This window comes from Gracilinanus agilis, chromosome 2 (assembly GCF_016433145.1).
Source record: "Gracilinanus agilis isolate LMUSP501 chromosome 2, AgileGrace, whole genome shotgun sequence".
NCBI classification, from domain to species: Eukaryota; Metazoa; Chordata; class Mammalia; order Didelphimorphia; family Didelphidae; genus Gracilinanus; species Gracilinanus agilis.
The window spans coordinates 83,274,567-83,291,073 of record NC_058131.1 but is presented as its reverse complement, the minus strand read 5'-3'; the positions used below and the strand labels follow the sequence as shown (position 1 = coordinate 83,291,073).

Here is a 16,507-nt window from a genome sequence, read left to right as displayed (position 1 = left end):
TATATATATATATATATATATACAAACACACACACACACACAAACATATGTACATCAATAAAGCACTTGAATCCAGAGACATAGAACCTTGAGAATTAGAATTAGAAACAGAATTAGGATTATAACCTAACCAAACCTAATTCTAATTCTATTTCTATCACAGGGTTGTGGTGAGGATCAAATGAGATAATTTTTGTAAGGCACTGAGCAAAATTCACTAAACATAGTAATTGTTTATTCTCCTTCAACTTTCAATTTTATGTAGCTTTTAAATGACAAAGTAGATCCAAGACTCCATGAAGGGTTGCCCTAAGAAAGAATTTAGATTTATTCTATATAGTTCCAGAGGATAGGCCCAATGAGAGGCAGATATTTATACAATATAAGGAAAAACTTCCTAAATGATTAGATCTATCAAAAATAATAAATTACTTTATGAGACACTAAAATACCCAATAGAGGAATTCCGAGTTTGGATTACCACCTACGAAGGATGTCATAGAAGAGCCTCTAACTAATTTGGAAGTTGGGCTAGATGACTTTAGAGACCTTTCCAACTTTGAAATTCAAAAATTCTATGAATATTTTTAGTATTATAATTAACTGGTAGTGTACTTTTGTTTACATTGTTGGCAGGTATGCTGAGAAGAACAGTGAAGAACAAAGTTTTACATGTAAATTGAATTACCATTTAAAATTAATCACATCAGAATTTCTACTTTATAGACTTCTACCTCCATCTAGTGGTTCAACTAAGAATCAAGTGTTTAGAACCTACTGACTTTTTCTGATCTTTGAATTAACTGTGAACAGTCCTTGAAGCTATGACAGACACTTAAATCTAAAAATTCAATATCAATGTGAGTTATTATTATAGAAAAAAATATTCATTTTATTTGGTGGGACTTCAGATAAAAACATCCCCGAGTCAAGATACTATGCTTCTCTTATCCTTTTTCATTTAAAATTCTTAAGAATACAGAGGGGATAAAAAACTGCCTTCTGGATATGAATTCTTATCTGAAACTAGCACCCTCAATAGAACTTTTGTATTATTGAGGGTGATAGGGATATTACACACCTTGTCTTACTTCTACATGACTTTACTTCAAAGAGGTTCTTAGTTGAAATGTTTTTTTTTTTGTGTGTGTGTGTTCAGCTTAAAGATTGAGTATTTGCTTTGGAAATAGCTATTAAAAACATCATTCTTAAATTTTTAGGAATCCATATTGTATCCAGGTAGTTCAGGGCAAATGTTTGAAAAATTAAGACTATTCACCAAGAACTTCCTCTTCTTGCCCCGCCCCATCTCACATCACTCAGATGCTTTCCCCACTATGACCCTCTTTATCCTTGTCTCACGTAATGAGGTGACCTTTCTCCTTGCTGAAACAAATTCTTCTGTATGCTTAAGTGATCGCAATCCAATCCCATCATCTCCAACAAATTGCCTATCATTCCCACTCTCACTAATCTGAAATATTTCTCTATCAGCTCCTTCCCTACTGCCTACAAACATTCCCATGTCTTCACCATCCTCAAACAAACTTGATCCATCCATCTCTGTTAGCTCTCATTCTATATCTCTTCTCCCTTTGATGGTTGAACCCCAAGAAAGCTGCTTACAAACAGTACCTCAACCTTTGTTTCCTTTCACTTAACTTTATGGTTTGTCTTGTGACTTAATCATTCAACAAAAATTTCTCTTTCCAAAGCTAGCAATGATCTCCTAATAGCTGAATCTAAAGGCCTTTTTTTATTTCCTCATCCTTCTTGAATTCTCTACAGGCTTTAGTACTGTTGATAATCTTCTTGATAGGTTTATGTGACATAGCTCTCTCCTATGTCTTCTTCTATCTGTTTCTTCCCTCTATCTCCTTGACTGGATCTTCTTCCAGGTTGGCTGCATTGAATATAGGTATCATATTGTTCTGAGCCAGCATTGGTGAACCTATTAGAGATCATGTGCCCAAACTGCACCTTCAAGCTGCCTCTGAGCTTCCACATTACCCCAGAGAGCAAAGGGAGGAAGTGCTCACATTGGCCTGTTGGACACAGGGACAGAGTATGCAAAAAATGTCCTTCACTGATACAATGACCCGAGCCCTCTTCTCTTCTCTCTCTATACTATTTCACTAAGTGATCTCATCAACATTTATAGATTCAATGATCATCTCTATGGAGATGATTCTAAGATCTTTTTTTCTATCTTCAGTCTCACATCACCAACTGCCTACAGGACATCTCAAACTGGATGTCCCTTAGACATCTTAAACTTGCCATGTCCAAAATTGAACTCACTATTCCTGTCCCTTCCCCTACCCCTACCAAACTCTTCCCTTTTCCTAACTTCCTTATAACTGTCAAAGACTCTTCATCACCTAGATTTACAAGTTAGGTGCCATCCTCAACTCCTCACTCCTTCTCACCCTGAATGTTCAATCTCTCTGATGTAGGTTCTCGTTATCTTACACATGAACTACTGAACTAGCTTCTAGTTGTTTTTTTTTTCTCATTCAAGTCTATACCCACTCTAGTCCATTCTCTCCTCAGAGATCTCTTAAAGTGCAAGTCTGACTGACTTTGTCCACTCCCTCACTCAGTAAACCCTAGTGGCTCCTCAATATCTCTAGGATGAAATATAAAATTCCAATTGTCATTCAAAGTATTTCACAACCTAGTTAGTTTCAACTTTCTAGCTTTATTATCATAAGGGAGCTTTTGATATATAATTCTAGGTATTATGTCTTATCTTGCTAAGGTTTTGGTTGATGTTAAACTTTTATAGCCTGTAGTGTCTACTGCTTCCTTCCATACTTTGTATTAAGCTGATTAAGTATAATTCTTCTATAATTTCTTGGGATGACTTAATCTTCCATACAAAATGTTCTATGACTTCTTTTATATCGGGAAAGAATTTAAGATATAAGCTTTTTTTTGTATTTTTCACTAAAAGCACCATTGGAATAACTCCAGTAGTAGACAGGATGACAAGAATTATATGCCAATCACTGTGTTCCTGCAGCTAGCTAGTGCAATGAATAGCATGTCAGACATGGAGGCAGGAAAACCCATCTTCCTGAGTTCAAATCTGACTTCAGATATTTACTAGCTGTGTGGCCCTGGGCAAGTCACTTCATCCTGTTTGCCTCAGTTTTCTCTTCTGTAAAATGAGCTATAGAAGGAAATGGCAAGCCACTCTAGTACCTTTGCCAAGAAGACTCCAAATGGGGCTGTGAAGAGTCAGACATGACAGAAATGACTGAATAACAGCACCATGTTTTGAGGCTATTTTAATTTCTTTGGCTAAATTTCTCTCTTTTATTCATTTGGGCTATTATTATTTTGTCTACAGTTATGCTCCCATATACTTCATTTGAAAAATTATAAAAGATATTTTGAGGTTACATCTATGCTGTCTATTAATTCACAAAAAGATACTATTTACTATATAATTCTATCCAATTAATAATATCTTTCTTGATAGTAATACTTGGTAGATTTCTGCAACTTGCTGTAATATATGTCGATTTTCATCATTTCATTGTATAATAGCAAAAATGATCCTGAGTCACTATCCCAAATTCCTCATTTTCATAAATCTATATTGCTCAGCAATTTATTCAACATATTGTTGGTTTATCTCATGTGGTTGTTGCCCATGGAACATCTTTTGACTATACTTTGTATCTTTGCTTTTTCACAAGCTCTTTCTAGAGATGGATGACTTTCAGTTACATTTTAAAAATCCAGGGGCACATATCTGTTTTTAGTTATTATTATTCCTTTATGCAATGAGGGCTATTTAAAAAATATTTCTATAATTCATAGCCTACTTATTGTGTGCTCTAAGAACTTCTACCAATCTCCCCCCATTTGGATGAGTGTTAATCATGTAATATTTGCTTTGTGGTGATGAGCCTTGTATTCTGTTAACATTGTGAGCTTTTTATTTAGGCAGAATATAGATCCATTGTCTACTTTATCATGCCAAATATATAAGATAAGACTGATAATACATGGGTGTTAATACCCCAAGTGAATTCTTCCTGTTACGCACTGACCTCAGGATGCTAATCAGTTTCATAACATACTCAGTACTAAATGGCACAAAGCTCAACATGTCTTGCTTGAAGACTAACTTATCTAGATTGTCTTAAATACTGATTCAATTTGACCTCTACATTCAAGCCCAAAGTTACCAGTCTCTTCCTCCTTGAAGCATTTTAAGAGTATAAATAGCATTTTGATAACATTGGAGGAAGTTTTTGCCAGATGAAGCATCTATTTAATGTGTTTTTCGGTGGAGTTATATCTGGGCACATCAAACAATTAATTGCATGTTTTAGAATCTTTCTTTGACTGGAAGGCCATGCACAGCTCTTTCCAAAGATTTAAAAGGTTAAAGGTTAGGTAGGCAGAATTATAATGAGTTTAAACTGTCTCTATAGAAGATAACACGTTTAACATAATTTCTTCTTGACATTATTGTGTTGGTAATATGTTTTAAACAGAGAGCAGTTATCCATATGGGCATCAAATGCTCTAGCTACTGCATGATACCTGGCTGTCTTTTATATGTTTCAAGCTCAAAGCTCAACCATGAATATGGAAAAGAGTTGAAAAGCTTTTCAGTGACCAAGAAAGGTAGTATAAATGTTACAGCATTTTCAGGTGACTCTCACATATGGTACCTCTTTTAGGACTATCTGATCCAGAATTTCCATTCACAGGAAGCCCCACTAAGAGAAAGGCTAGCCTAAGTTCAAAATATTTTGTGGGGCTACATTCTTAAAACTACAGCCCGTGAGTTCCCTGTTGCTTCATTTATCTGTAATAGTCAGCTGGAGGACACAAGTAGTTTGGAGCAAGAACATTTATTGAGATGACATCATAAAAACAGTAGCTATAAAACATTCTACTCAATAACCTTGGTTTGCCCTTTCCAGCAATAGGCACACACATAGAGGACACTAGTGGAGAGACATACTCTCAGGGAATATATATGGCCAGGAACTCATTCTCCTGATATTTCGGTGCTCTAAAGTCTTTACATTCTCATGATGCTACTCCTCACTGGGCCATATCTGTAGAAGGCAGGCTACTACACTTTTGCTAGGCTGGGTGCCTTGGTTCTGCTCCTCTCCAAAGCCTAACTTCTGACTTCCAGAGCTAATTCTCCAAATTCTTCTGGAAGATATTCCACTCACAACAATGTGTTTCACTGCCATGAAAAGTGCAACTATAAATATTTTGGTGTATATGGAGCCTTTCTTCTTGTCATTGACCTCTCCTCAAGATTTTTAGCAGGGGGTCCTGGGTCAAAGAACATGGCATTTTGGTAATATTCTTTGAACAATTCCAAATTGTTTTCCAGTACAAATGCACCAATACATAGCTCCATTGAGAATGCATTTGTGTAACTAATAGATTCCTGCAATCCTTGAGAAATGTCTATTCACAAAGGAAAAATTAAATGTAAACACTTCTTGATACATTCCAAGTTATGAATAGGTCACTACCAGTTTTGTAAACTCTATAATCTGTGAAGAATGGATCACTTAGAGAGTTGGCTACTCAAAACCTTATACATTACAAGATCATTATTTAGCTCCCTTATCACAAACAAATCTTGGTTTTTGACTAGATAAATAATAATACCATAAAACCCCTTTTCTGAACAACTCATTTGCTTAAATAGAAAAAATAAAGATCTTATAATAAATCATGCAATAAGATTAATTGTTAAACTTTGAAGGACCTTGTGATACGGAGATATTTTGAAAAGCTAGGTAGAAATAGAATGTGAAATTATAACAGCTAGCATTTATTCAGCATTCTTAGGTTTTCAAAGAGTTTAACTTATCTCATTTGATCACTATAACAACTCCGTGAAGGAGGTGCTATTATTAATCCCATTTTAGAAATGAAAAGAATGAGGCTGAGAGAGGTTAAGTGACTTGCTCAGGATCACTAAGTGTGTGAGGCAGATCTGAAGTTAGGTCTTCCTGATTCCAAGCCTCACACTACTTATTCATTGCACTGCCTGGCTTATATAAAGTAGGCTCTATAAGGCCAAATATTTTCTTTTTTACCTTTGTATCTTTTGTGCCTGGCAGTTTTTTTGCATGCAGTAGGCATTTAATAAATGTTTACTGAGTAACTGACTGATCCAAGGTCCAGGGAAGGAAAAAAGCAGAGAGAAAAAGGAACAAGGAAAGCTTATCCATCCTAGCCACTAAGAAGCTAATCTAACATCTTATAATATCATGTCTGGAGATATTTTAGCTGCATGGAAAAGGAAGATAAATTTGTTGTAGCCTTGGATCTCTGTTCACTGGGGTTCTCCCATGTCTGAGATAATGAAGAGAGATCTGAAAATGAAGAATATGGCTACACATTACTGTTCTATAAGATGGAATCTGTTCCATCTCCTATATACCCTGGGGAAGAGGAATACCACATAGAGGGAAGAATTTCCCAGAGACCTTACTGGTTTAGGGTAAGCTGAATTGGAGACTGAGATATGTTACAAATAAATTCTGAATCAATAGATATTCATATTCCTATTCTCTTGCCCAACAGAAACCTGCTTATTAGTAGGGCCTTCTGAGAAACGTTGGATTGTTCTGCTTGTTTTGTGTCTTGCATTTTTACCTGGCTTTATCCTTCTGTTTTATCATCTGTCTCTTCTGGGTTTCAGAACAATTCATTGGCTGGATCCTAGGTTTTGTTCTTAATTTTTGTCGTGGCTTTCCTTGTCCTACTTTCTAAGACTAAACTTTCAAACAACTTTTTTCAGGGCTTGGCCTGACAATTCTAATGTAATGCTTGGTTAAACACAAAAATATATCTATGTTCACCAATGCAAAATGGTTTGGAATTTGAAGAGCTAGAGGGTGCTGTTGCCCCAGCAACTCTGCTTCAGACAAAATATAGACACCTGCAAATTAGTTTGAATCACTTTGTAAACAGTCATATTAATAACTTCTTTTAAATATATTAATTCACAAAACAACCTGGAAATTTCATATTTTATTGCAACTTCATTTGGACCCTTTTCCTATTCTGTCCTGGGTACATCTTGTTCCTATAGCAAATTCTGCCTAGCCTAAAGCCCATGAAGTAAAGATCAGGGATCATAATTTATGGGGGGAAAGCACATTAAAATAAGTATATATGAACAAAATGTTCCAAAGTCACCAAAACTTTCTCTGTTTCAGTTAAGTGCTATGATTCAGAAACCTGATCTGATTTCCTTCTATGATGTGACTAAGAGCCTTATTATCCTTTCCCTACATGAAAGAAAACTAAAGAAACTACTTTGAACAATCTGAAGTATTTCAAAACAATAAGAACTACAACTGGAGTTAACTTTAGGAAAACTGGAAAAGAATAATTTTTTATTCTTTTTTTTTAATCAATTACATTGGAATTTCCAAGAGTCTTTTTCCTTTCCTTCCCTACTCACCCTAGAAAAGGCATTATTTGACAAAAAAACATATGTACATATAAATTATGTCTTTTGTGTTTCTATATTTCAGTTCTTTCTCTGGAGGTGGATATTTACAAATAATTCTTCAAACATTAATTCTGTGGTTGTATATAACGTTCTCTTGGTTCTACTTGCTTCACTCTTCATTACTTCATGTACTTTCCAACTTAGTGAGGTTTTTTTTTTTAATTAACCTGTTCATCATCTCTTGTAGCGCAGTAGTATTCCATCACAATCATATGCTACAACTTGTAGTTATTATTCAATGGATGGGCATCCCTTCAATTTGTAGTTCTTTGCCACCACAAAGACAGCTGCCATAATTATTTTGGAACATAGAAGTTCTTTTCTTTTCCTCCGATCTCCTTGGGGAACAGATCTAAAAGTAGTATTGCTGGGTGTAAGAGTATACACAGTTTTATAATTCTCTGGGCATAATTCCAAATTGCTCTCCAAAATGCCTGGCATAAGATATTGGTCTATATCTAGTTTCTGCCAAACTGCTTTCCAGTTTCCCAACAATTTTTACTAAATAGTGAATTCTAATCCCCAAAACTTAGATCTTTACTTTTGTCAAATATAAGATTACTACATATATTTTTACTACTGTTTCTTGCATGTCTATTCTGTTCTAGTGATCTAATTTTCTATTTCTCAGCCAGTATCAGAGTTCTGATGGTATTTTATAATACAGTTTAAAATATGGTACTGTTAGACCTCCTTCCTTTAGTTTTCATTTGCTCCTTTGATATTCTTGATCTTTTGTTCTTCCAAATGAACTTTGTTATTTGTTCTAGCTCAAAAAAACTCTTTTTTTGGTAATTTAATTGAGAAAACATTGAATAAATAGATTAGTTTAGGTAGAATTGTCATTTTAATCATACTGGACCTACCCATCCATGGACAATTAATACTTCTCCAAATTATTTAAATCTGACTTCATTTGTGTAAAAAGGATCTTATAATTCTTTTAATGTAGTTTCTGTGTTTATTTTGGCAGGTATGTACTCAGGCATTGTATTCTATCTATTTTTCTATGGTTATTTTAAAATAGGGTATCTCTATTTCTTTTTGCAGATCTTTGTTGGTGAAATATAGAAATGCCAATGATTTATGTTGGTTTATTTCATATACTGCTACTTTGCTAAAACAATTAATAGTTATGACTAACTTTTTAGTTGAATCTCTAGAATTTTCCACATATGCCATCATATCATTTACAAAAAGAGATAGTTTTATTACCCCTTTGCTCATTCTTATTCCTTCAATTAATTTTTCTTGTTGCATTTTTAATACAATTTTAAATAATATTGGTGATAATGGGCAACTTTGTTTCACATCTGATCTTATTGGAAAAGATTCTAGCTTTCCCTAGTTACAAATAATATTTACTAATGATTTTAAGTGGATGCCTCATCATTAAGAAAAAAATCTATTTAAAACTATGTTTTCCAGTGGTTTTAATTGGAATTTAATGTTGTATTTTGTCAAATGCTTTTTGTGCATCTATTTATATGATCATATGATTTTTATTACTTTTTATTAATATAATCAATGAGAATAATTTCAGGGGTCTTACTTAAAATTATAATAGGAAGAAACTCTTCTGTTTTATTTGTAGTAAGGACTTTTGTAATATTAGTTTGTAATATAGATCTTTGGTTCATATTACATCAGAACTCAGATTCCTGCCTTTTACATTTTCTTGGAGTAGAAATCTCAAATTTTTATATCTAAATTTTATTGATGTTATTATCACTATAAGTCACAAAAAGGTGTGTGTCTGTGTGTGTATTTCCAAATGTCAGTATTTATGTATAAAATAGCTTCAACTATATTTAGTCAAAAACATGGCAACTCAGGCTGTTTCTATCACTGGACAATATTTATTGAACAGACATGTGGACGACTTTGAAGATTTGAATGTTTCTCTTTTAAATATAATATTTATACTCTTCATCTTAGTGAAAATACTATTAACTTCACTGTCAAACTAAAAGTTACATGCTGCATTTAGCTATTGTGTAATGGAAGCAGGGTGTGATATTAGAAAAAATAGTGTTTTGGGAATTAGAAATTTTGATTCCTAGTCCTGGCTATGCCACTAACTAATTAGGGGAGCTTAGGAAAATTAGATCCCAAATTCATGAAGCATAAGAATAGATGATTCCTAAAGGGATCTTCTAACTCTCACATTTTATGATCAAAATTCCATTTTAAGATTTATCTATGATACCCTCTCTAATAACATTTTAGATGAATAGTTTAACTTAGCAAGACAATCACAGTGAAAGATGACTTAAAGAGACATGGAAAGCTAAATTATGTTACAAACATAATTTGATGAATGTGAAGGTCTGCATAAACTAGGGCAGCACTGGCAAAACTTTTAGAGATCACATGCCCAAACTACAACTTCAAGTTGCCTGTGAGCCCCTGGCATTACCCCAGATTCCAGAGGGAGGAAATGCTTGATCTGGGCTGCTGGACAAAGCGGTGGGGTGTGCTCAGGTATGGTGGAGAGGGGGAATAGAGCAGCCCCTTCCAGCATGCTGGGGTGTGCATGCCAAGCCTTCACCAACACAGAATTAGGATTAAGGAAATTCCAGCTATAACTTCTAAAGGAGATGTTAGAATAAACAAAAAATAGTCTTTACTTACCATAGGTGACAATATCCATTGTTGGGAGCCTGAGAAATTGCTCTTTCACCTAGGTCTTTTCCTGTAAAATAATAGTTTTAATGTTTTTTCCCCCTGAAGGGAAAGATCTCAAGATTATGTCATATGGAGATAATTTGCAGGAAACTGGGTTTCAGAGAGAGGGAAGAGAAGGTTTAGGAAAGACATGATGTCCTCATGTATCTTAAGGATTGTTAGATGGAATAGAGATTAAACTTGTTCTGCTTGTTCCCAGAGGGCAGAACTCAGAAAAGTAGATGAAAGTTGTAAAGAGATAAATTTAGGTTTGATGTAAGGAAAAACTTCCTAATGTAGCTGCCTGAGAAGGAAATGGGTTGCCCCAAGATGGAGGTCTTTGAACAAAAGCTGAATAACCATTTTATGCTCTAAGGTGGATTCTTGTTCAAATATAGATTGGCTACTCCTTTTTTGGAGAAAAGTCTTCAACTATGCATTTTCTATTGCTTTTTGCTGCTTTATGTGGCAATACTATAAGACTTTAATTGTCCTCCATATTTAGTGTCTTACAAATAAATTTGTACTTTAAATCAATATTGCCTATGGATGCTTTGTGTCTTTCCTTGGCAAAGACGTTGAGTAGGATTGTTTTTTATTTATTTGTTTCCCATGAGATATTTTCTAAACTCTTTTGGCCTTCTGACTTTGGTCATTATTTTATGTTACTCAAACTTTTCTAAGTTACAAGGTGCTAATTCATGAAATGGTAATGATATAAATCCGTGTAATTTATACATATTACATTTTTTCAGAGTCAACAGCTTATTTAAATAGGCGGACTGGATTTACAACTGAACAAGGCTTTCAAACATTGGTAGGTCTTGAGCCCTGGATTCTGAAATTGATAGTGCCCACTGAATTTACAGTATGTCTCTATTCAGTCAATCAACAACTATGTATTCAGCACCTACTGTGCACTGAGTATTGTGTTGGGTGTTGGAGGATATATATACATATATATACGGCCATTACTATCATCAATCAATCTGCAAGAGTTTATTATGTGCTTTAATGGCAAGAGACTATGCTAAGTTCTAGGAATACAAAGATGAAATTTAAAAAAAGACCTCTCCTCAAGATGTTTACATTCTATTGGGAACAACAGCAGTAATAGCAGGAACAATAACAACTACTACTATTATTATTACCATCTCTACTATTACCATTACGACTACAACCACTACCATGAAACAATATTAAAATTGTCCTCAAGCATGTAAAAGTTAGTATGAAAAATGTTCATTTCCATATAATAACAAACAAGAAGAAACAGACTTACAAATTACACTGAAAACATTTGGGGATGTTTAGTCTGGAGAACAGAAGATTTATGGGAAACATAATAGCTATCTTTAAGTATCTGAATTACCATCACGTGGAAGATATTAAATTTGTTCTATTTGTTCCCAGAGGTCAGAAATAGGAACGATAATTGGAAGTATTAAAGAGGGAGATTTAGGCTTAATAGAGAAGGGATAAAACTCAAATTCCTCATAATAAGCTACGTAAAAAAGAAATATGATATATTAGGATGTAGGGGACCTGTCCTCATAGAAATTTTCAACAGAGTTTAAAGAATGAGGAAATTGAAGAAACTGAGGGGATCAGAACACCAAGTGGTTAATTGTGGTAATTGAAGCAATTAAGTGAACCATACCGACTCCATCTTGTGACTCAATTCTGGAGCTAGCTCAATTCACTTTCTATTCAATTATGGGTCTAGTCCAATTTCTGTCCCATGAAAAATTTTATTCAATTGTAGGAAGTGGGAGAAAATGTTATTGAAATATTTAAATTTAGCCCTAAATGGCTGGGAAGCTAAATCACCTCTACCTATTGCTTAGAGATCCTTAACTAAGGACCTAGAACCTAGGTTATGCTGAGCAAAAACTCAATCAGGCCCAGAGAAATGATGCAAGGAATTTTCTCACAATTGTACATCTCAAGCAACTCATATATCTTATTTGAAAACTGACGCCATACTAATTAATCAGTTAACTGTTTCTATATTCCTTTACTGTTTACAGACACCTCTTTTTCTGATTTCAGGGAACTCTCCACCTCCCATCTTGTAAAGTCCCTAATCTTTCATCCATTTAAAAATCAGATTTACCTAAAGTATTGTTTCCTTTTAGTTAAGTGGATTATTTGATTGTTTAAAAGTCTGTATTCTCCATATTTGGAGTCCAGTCTAAACTAATGAAGTCTGGTACCAGTTTGTCTTGCAATTAGTGTGCACTGCTTAATAAAATGAAATGCTCAGGAGCTTTAACTTTTGTTTCCTTGGTCACTTCATCTTTTTACCCATTACAACAGCCATGTGTTGGGTATGCTGTTGGAAGATTCTTATTCAGGTATAGGTTGAACTAGATTGCTTGTAAGGTCTCTCCCAACTCTGAGTTTGTGTGATTTAACATAAAGCAGATTTTTTTAAACTTCAAGGGTTATTATTAACACTAAAGGAGGTTATCAAGAAAGGTTAATGAATCTCTACCCTTGAATTTTCTAAAACTTTAACTATAAACTCATGGGCAATTCAGATTTACACATCAAAGGGACCTTAAGAGATTGCTTAGTTCAAATGACTCATTTTCTAAATGAAAATTGAGTCCCCAAAAGGTTAAATACAATTTCCATACTTTTACAGCTAGATAGTAATAGAATCAGAACACAGGTGTCCTATCTCCCAGTCTAGTGTTCTTTCTAACCTCATGGAGATTAAGTAAGGTTTTTTAGGTTTTATGTAACTATCACTACATGCTTTCTTCTATAATTTACAAGTATCTTGGATATTGAAATTCACTTCAGGTCCCCAGCCTAATTTACATGTCTAGTTTTCCAAATTTCTCTTTGACCTTAAATATAAAGAGAAGGTACACTTCTATCAGTCCAGATTTGATGTATCTATCCCAATTAAATAAGATAAAAGTAATTTTATTTTTTTTCCTTGATGGAATTCATTTCCAAATATCTCAGCCTCTCCCTCCCTCCCACACATCATAGAAGGCATCATCCATCAAACAGATATGTATATATAGATTATGTCTTTCCGATATTGTGATAATGAGATTAAACCTACCTTGCCCATTTTTAGATTTAATCACTAAAAGTGTTAACACTACCACTTAATTCTCAAGTGGGGGAGTTCTGTAACCCATGTGTGCAAGAGTTGGTGATGAATCAAAATTGACTGACTGCCCCCTGGCCAGTCCTAAGCAAAGGATTTGTTGTGATTAGACACGTAAATTAGAAGGAATGTACAGGAAGTGACACAAAAGCACCACCTTTAAAAGGGAGTGACAACTTCCTGTGAGCAGTTCTTCTCTCTCTTTGGCCTGGAACTGGACCTGGAGAAGCTCTGGCTGGGACCTTGGACTTGGTGAGACTGTTCCTAAATCTCTCCCTTAGAATTACAGGTGCTGAGTGAAAAAGGCTGACTCCCTTAACTTCCCTGGAGGTAATAGCCTCTGGAGGGGCCCTTGATTAGGAGGAGACCTCATGGCTAAAACCCTTGTTAACTGACTTTTAGGCTCTCTGGCTGGGGCCTCTGGAGTCCTGCTGGAGTAAGCCAAGACTTGAACAAATAATCTAGTTTGTTAAGTTAGATCTCTTACTCTACCCTCTTCTCAGTTCTCTACTTTCACTCTCTCCTATGTTTTGTAAATAAATTGCTAAAAATCATTTTAGAATTGATATTTATTCAATTCTTGGCAACCATGCTTTTTAATATTCAGTCCAACCAAAACCCTAATTTTCCCCTTTACAATATATAGATTATTCCATTTTTTAGTTTATTCTCTGAAGGTGAATATGCTCAAGTTATTCTTCAAGTATTAAATCTGTAGCTATATATAATGTCCTCTTGGTGCTATTCATTTCACTATTCATTATCTCATGTAGTTCTTTCTGAGTTGTTGTCGTTGCTGTTTTAATTAGCCTGTTCGTTGTTTCTTACAGCACAGTAATATTCCATCACAATCATATACCACAACTTGAATAGCCACTGTTCATTGGATGCACAACCCCTCAATTTGTTCTTTGCCACCACAAATAGAATTGCCATAAATATTTTGTGACAGAAGTTTTTTTTCCTTTTCCCCTGATCTCCTTGGGAAATACCCAACAGTAGTACTGCTAGGTATAAGGATATACACAGTTTTATAACTTTCTAAGCATAAAATTACAGATTGTTCTCCAAAATGGTTGAATCAGTTCATAGTTCCACCAAGAGTGTATTAGTGGCCCCATTTTTCCATTTCCTCTCCAACATTTGTCATTTTTCCCTTTTATCATTTTAGTGAATCTGGTAGGTTTAGGATGACATCTTAAAATTGTTTTGATTTGCATTTCTCTAATCAGTAATGATTAAGAGCTTTTTTTTCATATGGCTATTTTTGGCTTTGATTTCTTCATCCAAAAACTGTCTATTCCTATCTTTTGACCATTTATCAACTGGGGGATGGCTGTTACTCCTGTAAATTTGAGAAAGGTCTCTATATATTTTATTTTATTTCTTAAACCTTTACCTTCTGTCTTAGAATCAATACTATGTATTGGTTCCAAGGCAGAAGAGTGGTAAGGACTAGGCAATGGAGGTTAAATGATTGCCCAGGGTCATGGCTAGGGAGTATCTATCTATATATTTTAGATATGAGGCATCTATCCAAGAAACTGTCTATAAATAATTTTCCCCCAATTTTCTGCTTTCCTTATAATATTGGCAATATTTGTTTGATTTGTATAAAATTTTGAATTAATGTAATCAAAGTTATTTATTTTATATCACATAATGCACTCCATCTCTTGTTCATTCATAAATTCCTTTCCTATCCATAAATGTGATAATATTTTCCCTGTTCTTCTAATTCATCTATAATATCACCTTTTATATCTAGATCATGTATCTATTTTGATCTTATCACAGTGAATTATTTAAGATATTGGTCTATACCTAGTTTCTGACAAACTACTTTCCAAGTGTTCAGCAATTTTTACCAAATGGTGATCTTTTTGTCCCCCAAACCTATATCTATGCTCTTATCAAATACAAGATTGTTATAATCATTTGCTTCTGTTTGTTGTATATTCTTTTCCACTGACCTACATTTCTACCTCTTAGCCAGTACCAAATAGTTTTGATAATTACTGCTTAATAAAACAGTTTAAAATCTCATATTGTTAGATGTCTTTACATATTTTTCTTTAATCTTTTTTATATTCTTGATCTTTTGTTATTCCAAATGCATTGTTATTATTTTTCTTTTTCAATAGGAATTTTTTGGCTATTTGATTGGATGGCATTGAATAAGTAGATTAATTTAGGCAGGCTTGTCATTTTAATTATATTGGATCTGCCTACCCACAAACAATATTTCTTGAATTACTTATATCTGACTTTATTTGTATGAAATGTGTTTTATAATTATGTTCATGTAATTCTTGCACTTATTTTGGCAGGTAAATTCCTGGTTATTTTAAATGGGATATCTCTATCTCTTCTTGTTAGTAATATATAAAAATGCTGATGATTTATGTGGGTTATTTTATATCCTGCTACTTTGCTAAAATTATTGGTAGTTTCAATTAACTTTTTAGTTGAATCTTTATGATTTTCCACATATGCTACCATATCATTTGCAAAAAAAAATAGATTTATTACCTCTTTGTCCATTCTGATCTTTCAATTTCTTTTTCTTCTTTTATTGCTATTTCCTAGCATGTCTAATACTATATCAATAAAAGTAATTTTAAAATAATGATTTCAAATAAGAAATTTATAGAAAATTGGATTAATTTTGAGAACCATTAGGGGTTTGGTACCTATCATAAGGTAATCAACTTTCAAAACTCACTACTTACCTTCAGAAGCATATTTTCTCTTTTGTTCTATATCTGTGACTAGATCACACATATCTCCATAAGCTCTAGTTAATCTCCAAATAAACTCAGTTTCACTTTTATACTAAAAAAAAGTGAGAAAGCATTTGCATTAGTTCATATAATTGATTTAATTAAGATATAAATGTTCTCTCTGAATGCAATTATTTAAGAATGGTTTTGGGGGCAGCTGGGTAGCTCAGTGGAGTGAGAGTCAGGCCTAGAGACAGGAGGTCCTAGGTTCAAACCCGGCCTCAGCCACTTCCCAGCTGTGTGACCCTGGGCAAGTCACTTGACCCCCATTGCCCACCCTTACCAATCTTCCACCTATGAGACAATACACCGAAGTACAAGGGTTAAAAAAAAAAAAGAAGGTTTTTTCAGATGCCTCCTGCCAATGTGAATATCTGCCTGCTAAACTAAGATTTGCAATTAAGG

At 34.1% G+C, this 16,507-nt stretch overlaps 1 protein-coding gene across 1 annotated transcript in view; it reads right to left on the bottom strand.

The window, feature by feature from the left end:
- The window catches only part of RMDN2 (regulator of microtubule dynamics 2), a 58,663-nt gene that overhangs the window by 24,354 nt on the left and 17,802 nt on the right, over positions 1-16,507 (bottom strand). Inside the window, exons 3-4 of the mRNA XM_044660626.1 lie at positions 16,052-16,154; positions 10,157-10,217 (exon numbers count right to left, since the gene is read on the bottom strand). Coding sequence (XP_044516561.1) covers positions 10,157-10,217; positions 16,052-16,154 — 164 coding nt within the window. The remainder of the gene's footprint in view (positions 1-10,156; positions 10,218-16,051; positions 16,155-16,507) is intronic.